Source organism: Camelus ferus, chromosome 17 (genome assembly GCF_009834535.1).
Source record: "Camelus ferus isolate YT-003-E chromosome 17, BCGSAC_Cfer_1.0, whole genome shotgun sequence".
In the NCBI taxonomy this organism is placed as follows: domain Eukaryota; kingdom Metazoa; phylum Chordata; class Mammalia; order Artiodactyla; family Camelidae; genus Camelus; species Camelus ferus.
Window position 1 is genome coordinate 21624068 of NC_045712.1, and position 22311 is coordinate 21646378.

The 22311-nt window shown below is 41.9% G+C and overlaps 2 protein-coding genes across 5 annotated transcripts in view; one reads left to right on the plus strand and one right to left on the minus strand.

The window, feature by feature from the left end:
- Positions 1–22311, minus strand: part of CACNA2D3 (calcium voltage-gated channel auxiliary subunit alpha2delta 3) — a 776419-nt gene that overhangs the window by 109430 nt on the left and 644678 nt on the right. The window lies entirely within an intron of this gene.
- LRTM1 (leucine rich repeats and transmembrane domains 1) lies at positions 7978–21060 on the plus strand. Of its 4 annotated transcripts, none has more exons than XM_032458253.1 (4): positions 7978–8550; positions 11032–11628; positions 15770–15868; positions 17394–21060. In XM_032458253.1, the coding sequence occupies exons 1-4, from the start codon at positions 8457–8459 to the stop codon at positions 17717–17719; spliced, it is 1116 nt and encodes a 371-aa protein (XP_032314144.1). In that variant the 5' UTR covers positions 7978–8456; the 3' UTR covers positions 17720–21060. The 4 variants fall into 4 exon arrangements, with proteins under 4 accessions (XP_032314144.1, XP_032314143.1, XP_032314145.1 ...); XM_032458252.1 differs by having other exon boundaries at positions 7980–8550; positions 17286–21060; XM_032458254.1 differs by lacking the exon at positions 15770–15868 and having other exon boundaries at positions 7980–8550.

Here is a 22311-nt window from a genome sequence, read left to right on the forward strand (position 1 = left end):
TTCTTAAGCCAGTGGATTGGCTCTGCTGGAAGAGTTTCAGTAAGATAACCCACTTGAGCTCACTGCTAACCTGCCACTCCCAGCAGTCCGTTGGCAATCACAGGATGCTCTACCTGGGGACTGCCCTCATGCCCATATTGAGAAATACAAAATGCCCGTGCCATCCCCTGACTTCTCTAAAATAGTACTTCTAGTGCATGCCGCTAGACAGCAGCATTCTTGCAGAGGTGTGTGTGTATGGTGCGTGTCAGAGAGGGTGCACACAAGCTTTTCAATAATAATAATAATAATAATAATACAGTTATAGTGGGACATGGCGGTGGGAGTCTGGACAACCAGCTTCTTCCCCACTTCTCAAGCATCTGCTTGACTGAGCTCGCCCCTCAGTGTGCTGTAGACACACTGGCCTCTAAGGAGCTCCTAGGGACTGTGCCATCTCTCTGGCCTCTCAGCCTTCCACATGCCACGTCTTTATCTGGAATGTTTTTATTTCATCCCTTCCCTTCTCTGCAGTAAATCCTAGCCCATCCTTCTGATTTCAGCCTGGTTATAACACCCATAGGTGTGGCTCCCCCAACCTCCCAAGTCAGATTCTGTGACTATATTCTCTTACAGTATCATGTACCTCCTCTTCCTAGCACTTTTCATGGATATAGTTTTTCATATGTTTGAAAATATATGTCTCCTTGCAAGATTATAGAGGCCATTTGGATTATAAATCCATTTATTTTGCTGTGTCTGATTTCTATGCCCATAATATCCCCAAACACAGAGATTAACAGGTAAGGAACACTCAATAGATGCCTCCTTAATAAAGAAATAATACACAATGAAATTTATAGCAGACTTTCAGAGGAGGTGAGATGAGATATGGGTCACAATGAGAGTCCCTCAAACATACCCTATTTTTATACAAGGATGCTTTCACTTTCAGGAGAAATTTAAGGTGTCAACAAGTAGAGAAATGCCAGTCTCTGAGCAGTTAACACTGTCCATTCTCAGTAATGTCCCAGTGGATTCACCCATCTTAGCATTTCCTCACACACAGCAGCAGCATGCAGCTGCATTTCCAAATGCCTTCGTGGTAAGAGCAACTAGGGGCCATGTATAGAAACTTACAAACATCAGCTATCACAGTGGAGAGTAGTACATTGAGTTTATTTTCTCCTCGGCCCTAATTAGAATCACAAATGAAATGTTGACAACACATGAAGGAGCCTGCTTGTTGAACACAAATGTTTCCACTCCTATCAACCTCGAAACTCTGATAGTCATGCTTCATGATGAAAGCTAAACAGCCCTGGGGAGATGACTGCATGCTTTCTCTAATTACGCAAGGACGGGAAAAGGGCCTCCTACCAAGGACCCACTGACTACAGGAAAGGTTGGTAGGTAAGCCTCAAAAAAACCCAGCACAAGCACATAATAGGTGGCCCAATATGGGCTTCTTAGATGAAATAAAAGCATGAGACCATTATTACTGCACCAGAATGAGAAGTTGCCTGTTATAAACCTGGATGGAAGTTGTGTCAACGGCAATGCAGGACCTTTATTTTGTTAACAAAACTCCCACATGAAGGTTACAGTCACACAACACCCACAGGCAACCTTCTTTTGTTTATGGAACTATGCTGATGACAAGCAGAGTTATGTAGAGCACGAATTCACTTAGATTGCAAATGATTCCAAGTAAATACACATACACATACATACATGCTTTATAACCTGAAGATGGTGAACACAAGCAAAATGCTCCTTTGCATTTAATTCACTTGTTTTCATTCCAGATTAGTGCAAGTAGATACAGCCTAAGTGCCTAGCTGATACATGTCATACAGACACATTAAAAGAGAATGTATTGCTACATACAGAGGCACTTGAAGATTTTTCATAGAAATACTATTTAATCTTCCTTGCAAATTTGCCAGTTGGGTTCCTTTGTACAGATGATGAAATTGAAGATCAGAGAGGTTAAATAACTCATTCAAGGTTACACAGCCAGTAAATGTTGGAGGCAGCATTTGAACCTAGATGGTTTCACTACAGACTCCAAGGTTTTAACAGGGATACTGTTCTAAAATGAAATGGTGCGACAGATGAAGGCTGGAATAATGAAAAGGATTCCTCAAGTTTGGAATCTGTAATTGGTGAGTTACAATGTAAGTCCTGACAGAGACAATTGTGTTTTCCATAACATTTTCAGGCTACATGTATCAAAGAACCAACATAGAACAAATCTTAAAGAGACAAAGGCAAAGCACAGATTCATTATTGCATCATAATATACGTATACTTAACTATAACTTGAAAATATGAAAAACACATTGTCATCTATCTCTAAAACCGAACTATCATGTTACAATAAAAGTACAAAAGCAAATAAAAATCTGTCCAGAAGAACTACACAAAACACTCATTTTATGTGTAACATAAGTAAACAATCAAACATGAACATGAATTTGATTCCAATTTATATTCTTGGGGCAGGGACAAAAGTAGCCAATCAAAGGTTTAAGTAAAACAACGTGTCAGTGTGAGGTCTTGGCCAGGCTTCCTCAGCTGCCATATTTCTTGATCTTTTTGTTTCTTTCATTAGCTTTATATCAATGAGCATCTGCCTATGTTTATTCCACCAGCTGCATGAGCTCACTAATTACCTTTAATCAAACTTATCTGAAATGCATCTTTATCTTCACATACATCCTGTATGCAGGCAAACCAAATGCTGGAAGGCTGAGGTTGGTAAGACATTGGAATGGGAAGTTGGGGAGTCTGTACTTCCTCTAACCTTGACAGAGTGGATGGGCCAAAAAGAAACAAAGTATATCTAGGTCTGCCTCTGCTACCAGCCAAAGGACTTCAGAGACTTGGTTCCCAAAGAGGTGGACAATGTCAGCATCCAAGCAAGTCATGGGCATGCTTCACGTGGGTAACAGGTGCAAGGTGATGAGGTGATCAGCACTGACTTTGATAAAGTAAATAAGAATTGTGAAACAGCACCCTCCACACTGGTAAGTTCTTTGCAGGCCAAGAGCCAGCATGCCATGTCTTTTCTAGTTCCCATGGCCCTGAGCTCATACCTGGGCTCAGTGGACAGTGGACAGTAAGAAGGAGTCTCATACATTCTGGCCACTGTCTTCCTTAGCTTTAGGGAGGCTGGAGGTACACACTTTGTATCCACTACTCCACTAATTTTATCAGACATCTCAGGGCTAGATAAAGGGAGTTTAAACTCTGTAGAAGTTATACTGAAGTAAACTGAATGACCCTAGGTAGTCCTTGAAGCTGAGGTTTCACCTTATGCAAAAGGCAAGAAAGAATGAGGTATACATATCCTTACTGCCTTCTCACTAGAGAAGCTGTATGGTAGCCTTGATTCTCCACTGAATGGCTCAAAAGGAAAGTGTTTTTATCTTCTGAGTGAGTTAGAGCTTCCAGATAGTTAAATTTGTAGCTTACTGTAGAAAAGAATGAGTGGTATTTTAAAAAAAGATCTTAAGAAATAAAATACATAAAACTATAGGTTCCCTGATTGTTGTACCTAACATGGATACTCCCAATCCATGTGTTTGCAATAAATATGCTAGAGATTTTGAGTAAGTTGCTTAACTTTTTATGCTGCGGTTTTGTCATTCATTCATTCATTCATTCAACATTCAACATTTATTTAAGAGCATACTACATAGTATTGTAGAAACTATGGGAAGAAATAAAACAAACTATCTTAATCTTACAGACTAGTGAGTTATTGTCACCTTTAAGTGAGACAATGCAAATGAAACATGGAGGCAGAGACTGCTAATGCTCTCCAAAATCTGACTCTTCTTTTTCCAAGGCACACAGCTAGGCTACATTTCCAGCTTCCCTTGCTGTTACATATGATCATGTGATTTCATTCTGTCCAATGGAGTATAAGCACTGTGATAAGTACCATCTCCAGGCCTGACCCATGCCTGGTCCTCATCTTCTTCCACCATCAGCAAGCTGATGGAGAGGACTCTGAGAACTAAGAGGAGGGCACGGTGGCAAGATGGAAGGAGCCTTGGTCCCTAAATGCGGCATGGGAGCCTGGGCCCCTGACAACTTGAACTAGACTGTGATAAGAAAAATAAGTAAGTTGTTATTCTTAAGTCACTGAGATCTGTAGGTTTATTTGTTATAGTAGTTACATTACGTTAAGGATTTACCTAATATAAATCCTTAGCAATATCTGGCCTATTGTAAGCACTTAATAAATGATATGATAGCCATTTAAAAATATATTTCTAGTTCTTTTGCTATAGGCTTCATAAGACCAAAAAGAAAAAGAAAAAAAGAAACTAGGAAGGAACGAGGGAAGGAAGGAAGGAAGGAAGGAAATAATACTGAGGTCTTTTAAAAAGCTCTGTATACATTTTATACCTGGATGCCATTTGGTCATCCACAACCATAGGGAAGTATTTTCCAAGTGCCAAATCTTCTCCATAACTAAATACAATTTTGATGTGGACCTGTGGTGCCAAGGGCCTCCTCTAGGCTATCCTGGGCTGCAGCTGTCACTCAGCCTGGCTGCCTGCCCCACATCAGATCACCACAGCACCTGCTTTGGACGTGGCCCATGGGGTGGGGAAAGCACTTAGCCATGATTTTGCCAAAGCAGACATTAAAACTGGGAGAAACGCTCCCATGAGATATAAGGTCTGGTCACATGTGGAGATCATTTGGCAGAGAAAGATACATGTCAATTTGGGGGCTAATCTTCCTGGAGTGAGAGGAGGTGAGCTCTAGGGATGTGATATTTACACAGCTAGTCACTAGAGGATCAGCATTCTCAAATATTCTGGTAAACGAAATGAACCTCTTCTTCCTATTTAACAAAAGTCAGCTCTTCTCCTTTGTATTTTTAAAACTACAGATGTAATACATGTTTATTGTCACAAGTTGTCTATGTAGAGGTATAAACAGAAAAAGTTAATTTTCCTCTCTTTCGTCTTAAATTATCCCTGTCCCCTAGGTAATCAATATTATCAATTTAGCTTTTGTCTTTCCCTATTTATTCCATCTTCAGACAAACCAATGCACATTTTTAGAGTTAATCCATCCACCTTTGACCTTTTTTGTAACATAAACAGTACTATACAATGTGCATTCCTATTCAAATGTCTTTATTTAACCGAACAATTTATGATGAATATCCTCCCAGGTGGATATATTTAGCTCTAACTTATTCTTTTCAAATAGCTATATAATGTTACCTAGGAGAAAGAGCTATTACATATTTGCTAGATTTCAAGACATCATCCATTTTAAATGTTAATAATGGCTGGAGTTTTTTTGGAGGGAGGTGAAATGTTAAATAGACCAAATTATATGAGGAAACATTCTGACTTAAAATGGTCAAAAGTGTATAGGAAATATATGTGTGTGAAATTACACAGAAACTAAGAAATTTTTGAAATCATACTGCGACAATAGCCTCCACAGTCCTTCAAGGGTGTGTCTGAAGCAAGTTCTGGTGTGAGGACCTGGGCTCCTGACTAGGTCTTGTATCAGGAGCCCCTCACAGGAGTGGCTTTGGCCCTCCAGGAAGTGCCTTGGCCTGACCTGACATGCAGCATCTCTCCTGGGTGATTCTTTTGTAGCACCACTGTCTTGCCACTTCTCAAATCTGGCTCACCAAAGGAGGGAGGGAGAGAAGGTCCTGCTGGTATTAGCATGCAGATCACACAGCCTCCTTTTGTTCTCTGGGCTGAGGTCAGATAGAATAAATCAATCAGCCTCTGCTTCCAAAGTCCTTCAACATCTGGGAGCCTTCCACTTTGAGTGTGCACAGCCCATCTCTGCATCACCAGTTAGAGTCAGCAAGGGCAAAAGCAAACCAGGGAGCCCCTTTGGGCAGTAAGCCACTGCTCCCAGGAGCCCACCAGCTGTGAGGGTTCTCTGTATATTCCCAAGGTACTCAGATAATTAGGTGGGAGTCAAGACTCTTTGAGGTCCAAGAAGACACACTGCTAATAGGAGATGCCATTTCTGACCATTTGCTCTACCAGACCTGTGCTTAACTTAACATATATCCTTTGTTCCTCCCTGCATTCTGTGAGGCAGGCATTCTACAGATGAGGAAGCTGAGGCTCAGATTCTATGGTTTGCTGAAGACCACGCATCTTCAGGGAGTCAGCAGCATGAAAGCGGGCTTCCTCATTTAGCCACACAGCCTGGCTTTTAACTGCAGGTATCCCGGACTGCCTGCAGTTTCCCTGTAGGAGTCCTCGCTACCTACGCCCAGCTGTGCTGCCAATAGATACATCTTTTTCAGGCCTCTGAGTCCATGAGACTTGGACCCTAGTTGCACCCTGCAGGACACAGCTAAATAGCTCTACTGTAACCCAAAGAGACACTCAAATACAAAGCCTTTCAAGTCCACTCAAGTGTTCTGACCAGAACGACAAGGTTTTAGACAAAAGTGGGCCCTAAAGATCATCCTTGCCAGCCCTCTCATTTTACAGTTAAAGAGACAGGGCAGTGGCAGTTGGGGTGGGTGACAGCTGGCTGTGGTGGAGCAGTGACAGTAGTGGCCAGTCAACAGGATAGCGCAAGGTTTGCAAACTATGGCCTGTGGGCCAATCCAGTCCTCCCTGTTTTTGTAAAGAATATTTTTTTGGGGCACAGGGACACCATTTGTTTGCAGAATGTGTGTGGTTTGCTGTATGCTACAACATCAGAGTTGAGCTATTGGTCTCAACATCTAAAATATTGACTATCTGGCTCTTTACAAAAAAATGTCTGCTGAGCCCTGGGAAAGACAGAGGCATGCAGATTGATAAAAGTTATTGACATCTTTCTAGTTCTTAGAGTAAGTGTAATGTTCACAGGTGTTTGTTATATTGTGACATATTAGTGACTGAATGCTATATATGGTCCCATGTTATCCAGGAATAATTATTATTAAATTCTGTGCACCTGAAAGCAGACAGATAGGAAAAAGTCAGGGAAGGAAGGGAGGAAGGAAGGAACCACTTAGTCCTTACTAAGATTTAAATGGCTCTTTGTTGCCTACTTGACTTTTCCTCATTGTATTTCCAATGCTCAAAGTATGCTGGAGAGAAGACTGGGTGAGGACAAGGTTGAGTCAAATGCTAGCAGCATATAGAAGTCCTGGAAAGTACTCTCCTGGGTAATTGTGACCATTTATGAAGGCACGTTGGGCCATGACACGTATTTCTTTACGTAACCCTCGGAACAATCTTATGAAGCAAGAGCCACTGTTATACCCATGTTACAGATGAGGACATGAGGTTCCTGGTGGGCAAGTTACTTGCCTGGAGACATCAAGCTGGTGAATGGTAAAGCCAAATTCAAATCCAGACCCAGATGATTCCAAACCCCACACTCAACTACTTATTACTCTGCCTGGGGCCAGGGACCCCACTTCACGCTGCCCCAAGTAAAGCCTGGCTTTTACCTTTTTCACATGTATCACCATGGGCACGCAGAGCATTTTGGTGTATTGAAGGGCAGCTTTGACATTGAAACCCCACCTCAGCAAAGGGTGGGCACTTGCACTTTCAAAGAAACGTTCCAGTCCCTGGTGGGAAAATTTCCAACGGTTTCAATTAGAGAACAGTCACAGTTCATTGACGCCTGATGCTCACAGGGGTAGCTTTATTGTTTCATATGTGAAAAATGAGGAAAGGGCCAGAACCTCAGCATCAGGGAAACGATGAAAGATTGAGAAGTATTTCCAAAGGCATGCAACCAAAAGGTCAATTCAAGGAGGGGAGGGGCAGGAGGGGAGGTGGGGAGCAAGCAAAGAAGCAGCTGAGAAGTATTTGTGGCACCAGGGAGAAGAGACTGTGATGTCCACGAAAGGAAACCATGGCTATGAATTTCAGGGCATCAAGACCCTGTCAACAGAGCTAATCCCCACGGATGTTGGCTGAATAAGCCTTCGATGACCAAACAGTGCACTGTGGAAACCGTGTCAGCCTCCAGCAGGCCAATTTGTCCTCATATTACACACTCTGCTGGCTCTGTTGCTAGACCCCCAGATCGAGGATCCACAACAAGCAGCCCCCAACCCGAGGAGGGTTGACACAGCATGGTTAATAAGTCAACAGAATTCAGAAACCAGGACCGGATTAAGAAGGCAGTTTTATTTTTGTGCCCTGGACTTCAAGCAGATTAAATAATCAAAAAGCCTGAGCCACTGGGGTCATGTTTGAATGCTACAGCTGTTCACTGAGGTTTGACAAACATTCTTTCTGTGGTTTGTCGTCTGAATGGGAAAGGCAGCGATGATCTTGGGGAGGGCGATGCTTTCAGAAAGAAGAGGGGGAGCACAATCAAAAGATCCTCTTATGGAAAACAATCCCAGCCAGATGGAGAAAGGGGAAGGGCTGCTTAAATAAGTGGTCTCCTGAAAGCGACAACTGTTCACCGCATTGAAGAAAAGCACAAGCAGGATCAGAAAAAAGTGAATGAAAAACTGGACCCTCGGTTGGTGGATCTGCAAATTAATAAAGGTGGGCTTCAGTTTCAGCGGGGAAGCCTGTGGAGACTCAGTCATGGAAGGTGAGCCATGATTAATCCCCTTGCGCTTTAGGAAGTGGGACCCCCTCTGGAAGGTATCCGTGGAAAGCTAATTTTCAAGTTGTTTTTCTCAAAAGACCAAACAGACGTAAAAAAACGTCTCTGAGGGAAAGATTTATGTTTGAGCCATGTTGGGTCAGAGGAAGGGGGTGGGGACCAATGTACCCAGTCATAAACAGATATGCAGTTGGCCTGTCACGGGCCATTTCATAGAAAACACAGTGCTTTAAGTTAGAGTTCATATATCATCCGCTGGTAGGGGTGGGAGTGGGATGATTTTTTGCAACTGATTAATGATTGAGACCCACAGCTAAAGTGAAGGATAGCAACTCTTCTCCGAGCACATGATGTTTTGGCATTTAGAAGAGTCATTTAGATCATTTGCAAAATTATAGAAAGGAAAACAAGGATTTTGCTCTTTTATATTTTGGAAGAGGGAAGGGGAGTGTGATGTTTTGCATCCCTTGAGCCAAGCTATGCAGAGCAGAATCTCCTTCAGATGGCTCTACAAACATCTTCCCTATTGCCCTAAAGCACTGTCCACAGCAGCAGAGAATTGAAGGGACAAGGGGGCAAAGGCTCCATTTCATTTGACAGCCACACTGTCCATTTCCCCAGTTAAAGCCAAAAATAGACAAACAGACAAACCAGAAAACCTCTCTCAAGAGCTTTCTTAATGAGTAGGTAACTATCTTGAGTTTTAAATATTATTACCTGGCCCTGTGAACTCCTTCTCCAATTTAACAAAATGCTCTTGATGGATATTTGCATATTTTAAAATTCAAGTCTCAGGAAAAAAGAAGGGAGTTATAAAGCTACATTGGAGACTGACCTAGCAATATCTAAGAATGTCAGCTCAGCATTCTCTCTGAATCTTTCAAGGAGGCTCCTGTTGATTGTAGAAACCCTTGTCCATATTTCCGCATGGCCAAGGAGCTCTGTGCAAGGATGCCTTCTGCAACATCGTTTGTCATGAAAGAAACTGCAACAACTCAAATGCTCGTCAGGACGGGAGTGGCTAAATATTAATTCTGGCATGGCCTCACCATGGAATACACCACAGAAGTTAGAAGGAATGAATGAGCTCTCTATATATCCATGTGGATAGGTCAGTTTTGAGTGTCTAGAGTAAACCGCAAAACGAAACATGCTGATGATTACATTTATGTCCATTTTTAAAAGCCGCTATGTAAAACATCATGTAGTATGTGCATGTATGTTTGTGTCTGTGTGTGTGTATAAAAGTATTTACACGAAGTAAAGCACAGCAGGTAAGAACCGTGAGAGATGCTGGAAGCAGACTGCCTGGGTTCAAATCATGATTCTACTACTTACTATCTGTGTGATCTTGGGCAAGTGATTTAGCTTCTCTGGGCATAAAGTTTCATCACTTTTAACATATTCATAATAATAGATCCAAAATTACAAGGTTATGAAGACTTAATTAATTAATATATATAAAGCACTTACAATGGTGCCTGGCTCAAAACATGAGCTATAAGGCTATTTGCAATTGTTGTTACTGAGTATTGTTTTTAAAAGGCCTAGAGGGATGCACTAGTAATGGTACGGAAGAGGGAGGTTCATGTTGTAGCTGGATGCTAATCAAAGGGAGTTCAACCGTTTCAATAATGCATTATATCTTTGAGTTAAAGAAAGAAGAGGTGAAAGAACTATAACAACCTATGAATAACTGTCAGAACTTTGTTATAGGAACATGGGTGTTCAATTATTTATAATGCTTTTCTTTGTTTTTAAAATCTCTTGAATAAAAAAGGAGTAGAGACAATCTTCATTCATGGAATTATTATACCTACAGGATAGACATCAATTTCTAAGAATGCTTCAGACCTGCCCTATCCAACATATGTGCCCACTAGCACCATATGGCTATTTAAATTTAAATTGATTAAAATTAAATGCAAATAAAAATTCCATTCCTTGGCTGCAGTAGTCACATTTCAAGAACTCAGTAGCTACATGTAGCTAACAGCTACTATGTTAGACAGCAGATACAGATCATGCCCATTGCCATAGAAAGTTCTGTTGGACAGCACTGATCTGGAGCATACTTTTAAGAAATATGAGTATCTGAACTTGCTACCATTCTTCTAAACTTCTGGTCCTAGACAATTCTGCTGCATCATACAAAGGGTACCCAAAATATTTTTTTCACCTTTCTATTTGATAGCTTAAGTCTTCCATCTTCCAATTACTGAGCCACTAAGGAAATATCTTTTCCAAGGCTCCGACAATCGTTAGCACTGAGTTTCCAACTGTTAATGACACTGGGGATGTTCTCAATTGAGCCCAACTCTACTAAAGATGGTAAATGATAAAACTTCTCTTCCAGGTTTAGGTGTTCACTGCTCAGAATCACATTACCTGTGAATTTAAAGGGGAACAAATGCTGACATCACTTACAAACTAGCTCCTATCCCGGTTTCTTTCTGTTTGTCATAGGTGAACTGCTCCTGCTTTCAAGTATGATTTTCCTGCTCCAGGTGGTGTGCGGCTGCCCAGAGAGGTGCCACTGTCATTCACCTTCAAATTCTGTAGACTGCAGCCAGCAAGGTCTCGCTGAAATCCCTTCTGGTTTGCCTCCTCAGACTCTAACACTGAACTTACAAGATAACCAGATACATCAGCTTCCGGCTTTGGCATTTAAGTCAGTGCCACAGCTCACAACCTTGAACTTATGCAACAATTCTCTTTCAAATCTGACTCCTGGAGTTTTCCATGGGCTTCAGCACTTGCAGGTCTTAAACCTAACCCAGAACTCCCTGCATTCCCTGGAAAGCAGACTTTTTCATTCCCTTCTACATTTGAAGGAGCTTGATTTGTCATCAAACAACATAAGACACCTTCCCACAACCCTGGGTGAGCCTTGGGAGAACCTAACTGTATTTGCAATTCAACAAAACCGGCTTCAGCAGCTTGATCGAGCCCTCCTAGAATCTATGCCCAGAGTGAGGCATTTATTTCTCAAGGACAACCTTTGGAAATGCAGTTGCCACTTGCTCAGTCTTAAACTCTGGCTGGAGACATTCATCTATAAAGGTCAGTAATGTCTATTTGGAAACCTCCATCTGTACATTACTGGCCTAGAATGAACCTCATCTATTCTCTGCATTTGAAGGAATGTTGGGGAGTGTGCGAGGGGTCCATGTAAGACTTTTCACATTGATGCTATTTCATGGTATGGCAAGAGGCAAGTGAGTCAATAGAGGGGGTTTAGATTCAGGTACGTAAATTCATCTACAAAAATGATTCATGGAGATAACGTTCCACTTTTTGATTAACAACACCATTAAGTTATTTATTTGGAAACTGTAGGCCCTTAAGAAAGAGGGAAATTCAATCACCATCTAAATAACTGCTCAATTCTGAACAGACAACAAATCCTGATTTTCAAGTGTGATCCAACTAGAGGCATGGTATCTCGCTGTAGGATTTCCACCGCCTCTTTGTTTGCCCATTTGCTTCTGCCCAGTTGACAGCTATGAATCTTCCCTAAAATCTTAGAGGATTATCCCTTCTGCTTTAGTAAATGCCGCTGTTACTGAAACCGAATACAACAGGGCCTCCTTCAAAAGTTACTTACTATTTCTTTAACCAGATGTCCAAAGCAAAGCAAGGGATCCCAGAATATTAAAGACGAGTGGCTCTGGAAATCACTCAGGGGTCAGCAAACTACAGCCAAGGGCCAAATCTGGCCCACCTCCTATTTTTCTAAGTAAAGTTTTGTTGGAAGACATCTACACACATTTTATTATGTACTGTCTGTGGCTGCTTTGTACTACAAGGACAAAGTTGAATAGTTGGGACAGAGACCATAGCAAAACTTAAAATATTAACTATCTGGTTCTTTATAGAAAAGTTTGCCAACACCCTCTAACTCAATATTAGCCTATTATCAATGGGAAACAAAGGCCCAGAGATATTCAGTGACTTGGTCACAGTAACAAGATCACAGAATAGAAGCACAGACAAGAAAAGAACGAATGGCTTTAGGTCTTGGCCCTACAGTCTTTCCTCTACATCACAGTGCTTCTTTCTTCCTAACTTTTAAGCATCATTCATTCATTCATTCATCCTATACTTGAGGGCCTCATATGTGTCAGGGACTTTTCTAGGCGCTGAGAAAAGGTTAGTAGTCAAGAAAACCCCTACCATCTTGGACATTACATTCTGACAGTAGCAACAGTGGTTGAAAGATAAATATATATCCATGTTCAAATGGTAGTTAGTGCTAGAAGTTGGGTAAGGGGAGAGAGAGTGATGGGATGGAGGTTTAATTTCAGATGGGAAGGACAGGGAAGTGCTCTCCAAGGAGATGACATGGGGGAGCAGAACTAGCACAAGAGGCAAAATGAGCCATGAGATAATTAGGGGAAAGGACAGCAAGTGCAAAGGACCTGATAGAAAAGTAAGCTTGGCCTGACAGAGGGACAGAAAGACGGACAAAAGCGTGGTTAGAACAGAGGAAGGGAGTGAGAAAGGATAAGGCAGCACATGTACTCAGGGGCCAGGTCACGTCGGAACGCACAGAGCAGGCTGAGATGTTTGCATTTTATTTTAGGTGAGATGGAAATCTCTTGGAGAATCTTAGTCAGGGGAACAACATGACCTGATTACATTTTAAAAGGTCACTCTGGTGATTGTAGGGAGAGCAGACCAAAGGCTGAAGAAGAAGAAGCAGGGGCATGAGGAAGAAAGTGATTTTAATCATCCAGGGATGAGATGTTGGTGGCCCAAACCAGGGTGATGAGAAATGATCAACTTTGGGACATATTTAGAATATTGAACTGATAGAAATTACAAATGGGTTGGAGTGGGAGATAAAGGAAAGAGAGCATATCATGGGAGATTCAATTTTGTTTTGTCCTTCAGGGGTAAACAGATAAATGGTAATGCCTGTTGCTGATAAGGGGGAGGCTGGGAAGTAAGGAAAATGGGTGAGTTTGTGTGGGAGGTGGTAAATCAGGAACTCATTTGGGGACATGTCAAGGCTAAGATGCCCATTACATATCCAAGGAGTGCTGTTGAATTGGTGGATATATGTGTTAGAGTATAACTCAGGAAGATATCAGAGCTCCAGACATGAATTAGGGAATCAGTAGATGGTTGCAGCAGTTACGAAGAAGGAAGTGGTAAGAATCTGTAACAATATAATAGCCAAGAGCGTATCACTAACCAGCTAATACTCAAGTTGGCCTACAACAGAGGTGACAAATCTTTCTTATAGGAAGTCGCAAATAAAACTGTTTGCATCTAGAGGTGAAGTGGCTTTAGTTATTGTGTTCTGGACTAAATGATAAGCATAAGCCAAACCATTGCAGAAAGACGGTTTTCATCAAAGAAAAATATTTCTTGACAAAAAGTAGTTCCTAGGTCCAGAATACTAGAATCAACATGGGGTAGAATATGGCTCCCCCTACTCTGCCACAGACTCACTGGTGACCTTCAGGCAAATGAATGCTCCTCACTAGCCCTCAGTGTCACCAGATGGAAATGACAGTGTTACCTCAGAGAGCTCTTGAGGCCCATTTTGGTCCTCAGATTCCACACTGCAGCTCAACACTTCCTAATTGCAGAGCTGCCCTGCCCAGACAACAGTCTTTCTCTGGAGGAAGGCAAAATTGATCTGGGATAACAAGATTTGGGTGTCCCAAAATAAGTAAATAAAACCTCCAAGTAGATGTTAAGTGGAGACAATCTGACTACTGATGCACTGAATAAAGGCAAAATATGAGAATAGATATTGGTCAAGACCTTATTTAAAAAACAAAAACAAAAATACATACAAACACTAACGGTATGACTCAGGACAGGCAGTTTGATGTGACAACCATCTCAGTGATGCACACAGTAAAGGTCTGTTGCTCACTCATGTTAGAGTAAAGCAAGTAGGGGGTTAGGGCTGGGATCCATGCAGTCATTTAGGGACATAGCCCCTTTCAGATTTTGATATTGCCAACTTTACCATGTAGCCTCTCAGGTCACAATCAAGGGTGAACAGAATACATGGAGGATGAAGCAGGGGGTTTTGTGGCCTGGAAGTGTCATTCATTGGTTCCACTGGTCAGAATTCAATCATGTGGCCCCAATCTGACCATAAAGGGTGGGGAAATTTCATCTTTCTTTGGGCCCAATAGCCAAAAAAATGCTCTGATGAATACCTGATAATGTCTCCTTCACAAAAATATGCATATAGATTTTATAATTAGTATTCCTCTTTTTCCATTCATAAGTAAACAAATCATCTTTATGCTGATAGCTAACTATATTAAACATTTATTCTGGGCTAGGAGTTGTGCTAAATACCTGATAAACTTTGTCCAACTAAGTTCTCCAAGCAATCTGGTGAGATGAATTTCACTATTACCCCAGTCTCCTGCTTTCCAGATGAGCAAGCAGAGGCACAGATTGGTCAAGTAACTTGCTTAGGGTCACACAGCTAAGAAAGGGTCAGATTTACTGAATCCAATCTATTCCGAGACAGGGGTTAAGAGCTATTAGTCGTCAGATGGGGGACATGAGTGCTTGGTGAGCTGGAGCTTCTTGCCTTGTCGGCTTCCATGAATCTAGAAAGGATTGAGACCCTTAAGCTGTCATCTTCAGATTTGCCTCTTGGAGTCCTCACAGAGGACATGGTGATAGAAGGCTAGGATGTGAGTCCTGGCTGAGGATACAGGAAGCCATGGAGCTCTTGGTGGCCACACCCCTGCCTTGCAGCCATGTCCTAAGCTAAAGCCTGTGTGTTCCTTCAATTCTGGGTCCCAAGGTCGTGCCTCCCACCCTAATATTGAACAGCAGGAAGCCTGGAACTGGAGAAAGACAGTGCTGAAGCCTGGACTGATAAGGTGAACCACCCCAGTCTAGTCTAAGTCAGCTGGGGGAATCTCTGGTCCCATGGCAGGCGACCTTTTTCCCCCTGGTAGAATTCTCAGTGCTCTTTGGCTGGTTTAAACATCATTACTTCTTCTCAAGGCCCCACATTTCTTTTCTGTCTCTCTGGCCTTCTGTCTTACAACTAAACCCAGGCACAGTATTGAAATAGTCTGTGAGACAGGGACCCTTAATCACGGCGCAGCCTGATGGTGGCTTGGGCTCATCCAGAGCACCTACCCTGCACCTCTGGCTTCCTGCACATCAGCTCAGGAAAGAAGAGAATTCCTCTGTTACCTTTTTGCTTTAGAACTGAAGCCCTTGCCTCAGGAAATCACTGAAGAAACCAGGAGGGGCCCAAGAGACTCTGGCAATAGGCAATTCTGTTCAAGCAGTGACAGCAAAAAAGGTATGGGTTAAATTTTGCCATGGCCATTAACCCTGGTGTGATCTGGGCCACCATAACCCTTGGGCTGCAAAATGACTGACCTGCTATTGGGCCATCGTTGGACTTGGCTTATAAGGCTCAGACAGAATAGACATGAAAGTATTCCCCAAACTCTGAAGTGCTATACTATGGAAAGCTCTACTATTGAAGTGACCACCTCCTGCATGTGACTTTCTAGTATAATTTCATAATTCACCTACGGTGTGTACAAAGGCTCTCCAGTCTATCTTGGCTAAGAGCGGTGCCAGGCTTCACAGCCATCGTGGGGGAGGAGTTCATGGCAGCTGAGGGAACTGAGCCACAGGTCATGGGAGTGAGGTTCTACTAAGGGTCATTGCGTTAACTCCACTGACCTCAGGATGTTCCTGAGAGGAGGAAGCAAGTGTAGTGGAAAAAACTGGGATTACAGGGGAGGGCTGGGTTTGTGTGTTGATCCATCCAGTTAGACCTGAATGACCTTGGATGAGAAGTACCCATTATGGCAGAGCTGTGAAGACGTATCTAACAGTGTTTTGTAAACTACCAAGTCAGATACAAATAGGATGTTTTCATGGCAAGAAACTTAGTCAGAGAAGTTTATCTGCCTGAGGTCAAATAGTAAATTGGTGGTCAAATTTGGCCAAAATGGAATCTGTTAGCCCACTGCTCTTTCTAGAAAAGAACTCTACTAGGAACTCAAATCCCCTTGAACAACAGTAGTCCACATACCTGAGGAAATCAATCCCCTTACAGAGAGTGGAAATTGAGTCTAATAACCTACTAAAAAGCTTGACACTCAAAGTACTAAATGTTTCAAGGTCTGAGGAGACACGTTAATTGTACTTAATCCCCTGAACTAAACTCATATTCCTGTCAAATCTTCAGATACATAAAACACTCACAGGGTCACTGACCTCCTCATTTGGCATCACTGAAGAGTGTTGGTAGAGACATAGGGTCTTTGTAATTAATATGTAACATCACAACAAAGGACATTTGTTTTATTTATTTTTTAGATCTCCAGTGGGAATTTGGCACAATAGATTTTTTGTGTGCCGGGGCTCATTAGGGGTGTGTAACAGCGCCCTCAGGCTGGCCTCCAGCGCCCCTTCCTATCAGCTTTTGCATTGTTTTTCCCTCTGCATTTATAAGGTAAAGGTGACTTGGCTTACTAATGAATTCTTGGTCATACATAATTGCCCATTTAGTGTGTGGCATTTTTAGCATTTAGCCAATTTAGAAATCCTAAAATCATAAAATATAGTTGTTAAATTCTTTGACTCCAGGGGAAAAAAGTGTTGTTTTATAAATTCCATCTGCCTAAGTTTCTGGAGGCTGAAGATGTGGAAATTCAGTTGTATCAGGCTCTGTTATCACTGTTTGCTTTTGTTTCTTAAAGGGGGAATAACAGACAGTGTCATCTGTGTGTCACCGGACACCTGGAAGGGAAAGGACCTCCTTAAAATCCCTCATGAGCTGTACCAGCCCTGCCCTTTTCCTTCTCCAGATCCGGAGTCCTCACAGGTGCAGCAGCTAGGTGCTACCCATCGGGCTGTCCCCAGGCCTCCGGAGAGCCACAGCGCGGGGGAGCGAGAACACTGGGAGTGTGAGATCAAACCCAAGCCAAGGCCAGCCAATCTGCGCCACGCCGTGGCCACCATCATCATCACCGGGGTGGTATGTGGGATTGTGTGTCTCATGATGTTGGTGGCTGCCATCTACGGCTGTACCTATGCGGCTATTACAGCCCAGTACCATGGGGGACGCTTGACTCAGACCAATGAGCCTGTGAAAACAGAAGGAAAAGAACTCTTTGACAGCTCACCGGCCTGAAACCATTCATCTCAAGTAGTAGTAATCATTTTTGGCCAGAAGAAAGTGTCTGAGTAGGGCTGATGTATTCCCTGTTACTGTTTCATTTTGTTTTTTCCAAAAAAAAAAAAGACTTATCTGTTAAAAAAAAAAAATTCCTGGGAAGAAATCTGTGTTGACATTTTTAAAAATACCATAGTTGAAATAGAGATGATACTTGTGCTCTGTGCCTGAGAAGTTATGACAATTATTCTGTGTGGGGAAGTCTGTCCACAGAGAAAGGGAAAATACATCTCTTTCAGGTACTCTTCACCATATTAAGCTGCTTTTACAGAGCAGCAAAAATACAAACACGTGTGCCAGTCAGCATTCCTGGGAGCTTTATGGTCCACTGGAAAACTGTCCAATTTTGAGTACCTGGGAAGAAGTTGGCGATCTTATCCAAGGGGCATTGAGTGCTTCAATAATCCAAGTTCATGCTAGATCGATGATACTTTTAGATGTTATGTATGTTATATATTTAACGGGAGCGTCTGTTGGTTGACAAATTTGTAGCCTGCCACAAGTCAAATTATATTTATTTTTCTAAGTCAGAAAACCATTTGGGGCTTTGTAGGCCACAGAGGAAGAGGAGGGCTCCACGACTGGATAATAGGACTCAGGCCCAGGTCTGAGGATGTTTCCTGATGCAAGGGTAAATAACATATAAACAAACACAAGGAGGATAGGGAGGCGGAATTCAGGGCACATATTACTGAAAGGCCATATCCACCAGGCGATTGGAACCTTCCATTTATAACTCTCACAGCAGGAATAAATTTAGGGTGGGCTAAGAGCGAAATAATGGCTTGTGTGTATCTCTATCTATGTACATAGTGTGCAGAGTGCATAGACTTGTACAACCACACCCACACATAAACATACTCGGAGCAATCAGTTTACCCACTAATGAAATGCAGCCGCAGCAGGGTGGGAGCCAGCAGCTGTCGACCACCACCCAGACTGTCTACTCAACACTCTGGGATAGGAAGTCAGAGGAAGGCTGAAGAGAGTGGGAATTATCAAGAGACTTGAGATCTGTGGCAACAGCCGTCCTAAACATTATGTAGGCCAGGGATTAAAAAAATCAGGTGTGGGTTGCTTGACTCCACAGACATGGTCCTGAAGAGCTGCATGCAAAGGGAATTTTTGTAAATTGAATCATCATTTTAATGCAGTAGGGGAGCTCGCTATTTAAAGGAACCTTTCATGGAATCTTTCTGTAATGGCAATAATTGGCTCCAGATTTATGCATTTTGTGAATTTGCATTTTTTCATGCTAGGTTTTCTTAAAGTGGAATCTACCTGCTCTCTCTCATGATGCCCCATTTTATACTTAGAGTCACCTGTTACTATTAAAATCATTTTGTGCAGAGGAGTTAAGGACTTGGCAAAAGTAGAGAATGGCAAGCTATCCATCCAGAGGTCTTGACAGACATCACTAATCAATCCCAGCACTCATCTCAGCTGAGCCTTGATGCACCACAGATGCCTTCTTAAGACAGCACTGTAGGCAACCAGAACTAACCAACTGGAGTTGGTTCAAAGGATAAAACATATTTGCCATCCATGGTACTGGCTCTATATCCACTCCTTCAGGCCATGTAAAACTTGTTTTGGATCCTAAATCAGTAGTCCATTCCCTAACCTGGTATGTGAATGGGAGGTCCACACAGGCAGGAACATTGTCTCCCTATCTGATGAGGCCAGAGCCTTGCCCAACAGTGTTAAAGGGGCCAAGAGAAACAGACAGATGAAACTACCCCAGTTTACCCTGCAGGATACACACATCAGAGGCCATCTATACCTGCTCATAGTGCTTCACAACTAGTGTGGGTCCTGCACACACCCAGAAGCTGAAGATGGGCATCTCTTTGGAGCAGCAATTTTGCTGAATGACCTTTCTTGGGGAAAAAGTATAAATCTGATGTTAATTTTTTCCAAATATTAAAATAAACCTGGATACATACATTAAAGAATAGATTGAAAAATTAGCATGCATTTTAAGATCAAAAAGAGACCCCAGAGAAAGTGGGCTGTTGCATCAGCTCCATCCAGAGCTCTGATGCCTCCGTTCTGCTCTGCTTCATGCACCACTTCAGTGGGCAAGACTGACCATCTGGTTGGAAAAAAATCTTTCTTTCCCTTGCCCTGGAGTGTGAGTCCTTGGCCATGGAAGCAATATGAGAAAGGAAATTGAGAAGATCTTTTTATACATCATCCTTATTTCACCAAATGTTTCTAGAGTTCATGCTTTGTACCAGGCATGGTGAGGGGTGTTCTCATGACATTCATGCAATCTTGGCAACGACCCCGTGAGATACTTGAACAGATATTACATAAGCTGGGAACTACTGAGGCCAATAATGGTGCCTCCTCTCACTGCTGTGATTTAAAACATCCAGTGCACTGTGCTCTGCCAGAGGTCTGGTGACTGTGCAGGTCTACCCTGGCCCCCTGCCCTCAGGGATCACACAAGAGAGCTTCCAATCCACCACAGAAAACCCTGAATGTGGCTAGAATCCTCACTCCTCAATACACATGTCCTATTAGATTTCTTAGCACAGATGATAACTCAGGCAAACAGATTCCTGCTTTATGAGTAGTCTTTAAGGAGAATGATTAAAACGATGCCTGTGTATATTCAGATTTCTGTCTTTGCCTACAGTCACCACCGACAGCAGTTGGTGATGAAAATAATTACCTACCCTAAAATGTCAACAAGCCTCTCAGCACAGAAAAATATAAATCAAATTGTTTAGATTAACAAATGCACAGTTATCATTTGTTAATATGAGAAATGAAATGTTTTCACTGTAAAAAACATCGCAGATGAAAGACCCAATTTGCAGGGTATTCTGCAAGAACCACAAATTATCTTTCACAACCACTACAGCCCATGAGGGACAATTTGCAAACGCCTCATAGATTATTTTCAGCTGCTTATTGCTGCTGTCATATTCATAGATTCCCCTATAAAAATGCCCTTCCATCACAGAGCCTGCTGAAGTAATACTGTGAACAAATATCACGTTTAGTGTTGATTGTTTCTGAGAAAACCGTGTAAAATATACTTTCTTCATCATATTTAGTGAAACAGTATCACTATTTTTGCTTTGCCAGAGATCACAAATTCACAGTAATAGGGCCCAACAGATGTGAGGCATTTAAAGAGGGCGACATAGGGAACTATGTTCAATATCATGTAATAACCTTCAATGAAAAAGAATATGAAAACAAATATATGTATGTATATGCATGACTGGGACATTGTGCTGTACATCAGAAATTGACACATTGTAATTGACTATACTTCAATAAATTAAAAAAAAAAAGGAGACAAAGCGGGTGTATGAGGAATCTCTGACCTAGTGACTGTGGAGATAGACGATTCAGTCTCAAATCTATACTTTAAAAGCTTTAAAATTAAGGCAAATATCCTTGACCCTGTGGGATGAATCTTGTACTTCAGATGATAAGATGCCAATGGACAACTGGGTATTTTATTTATTTTTTTTTTTACAAAAAGGAAAGACTGAAAAGTGACTCACAGGACTTCCCCTTGAAGGTTCATGAAAATCAAATCTCATTACTCAAATTACCCTGGAAATAAGACACTCATGTCTTAGACCCTAAATATCAAAGGAAGTGGCTCAATCAATTTCTAAAATAATCTATCTGTAGCACCCATTATCATAATTATACAACTGTTAGAAACCTATAACTTTCTATGGCAGATCAGGAAATAACTGTTTTCAGTTGGGTCAAACCCATCAGTGTATTCATTGCTAAATCCTATTAGACAGAACCTACCAGAAAATTATATACCAACCCCACATGGAATCACTGGGCTGTGGTTTATATGCACAACTTCAGAGAAGTTTCCTGTTTTCCCTTGTAACGAAAACAATTCATTTATTTTTTTATGCTCAAACTGCAATGAGGTCTCAAAGAAACCTCTCTCCCATTCAGCAAGCAGCTTTGTAACCCCCTACGCTCTTTTCAGATTCTGACTGGAGTATCCGCACCTACTTTTGACCGCAATGACATTGAGTATTCATTTGTGTGGATAGGATGTCACCTAGTTTCAAAGGCCCATCAAGAAAAGCCAGAAAAAGAACCAGAGGATTTGGAGCTGGGAAGGTCCTTGGAGAACATTTAGTCTAGGCCTGGCAAATTTTGAATAGCTGTGACCAGTCTCCCTACCCATTTCAGACATTACTAACAAATCATGGCAAACTTCCATACTGAGCCCAGCCAAGGCTTCAGAAACCTTTTAAATCTGTTTTCTAGCTACCCACTCCTAATCACCTGAAGTTGACTTCTGAAACTAAATCTATTTGCTACCCTGATATAGGACAATGTTCACATTTTGCAAATGGGAAATAGAAGCATGGAAAAGGAGAGAAAATTTTCCATAGTCACACAGATAATTATTTGCAGGCCTGACAAATGCAGTTGCAGGAACATGGGGTTACCATGGATAATAACAATGAACCCTTGTCATTCTTCATTTATTCTTGTGAACCACAATATTAAGACTATGGCATTATTATATTAATTCATTGCATAGC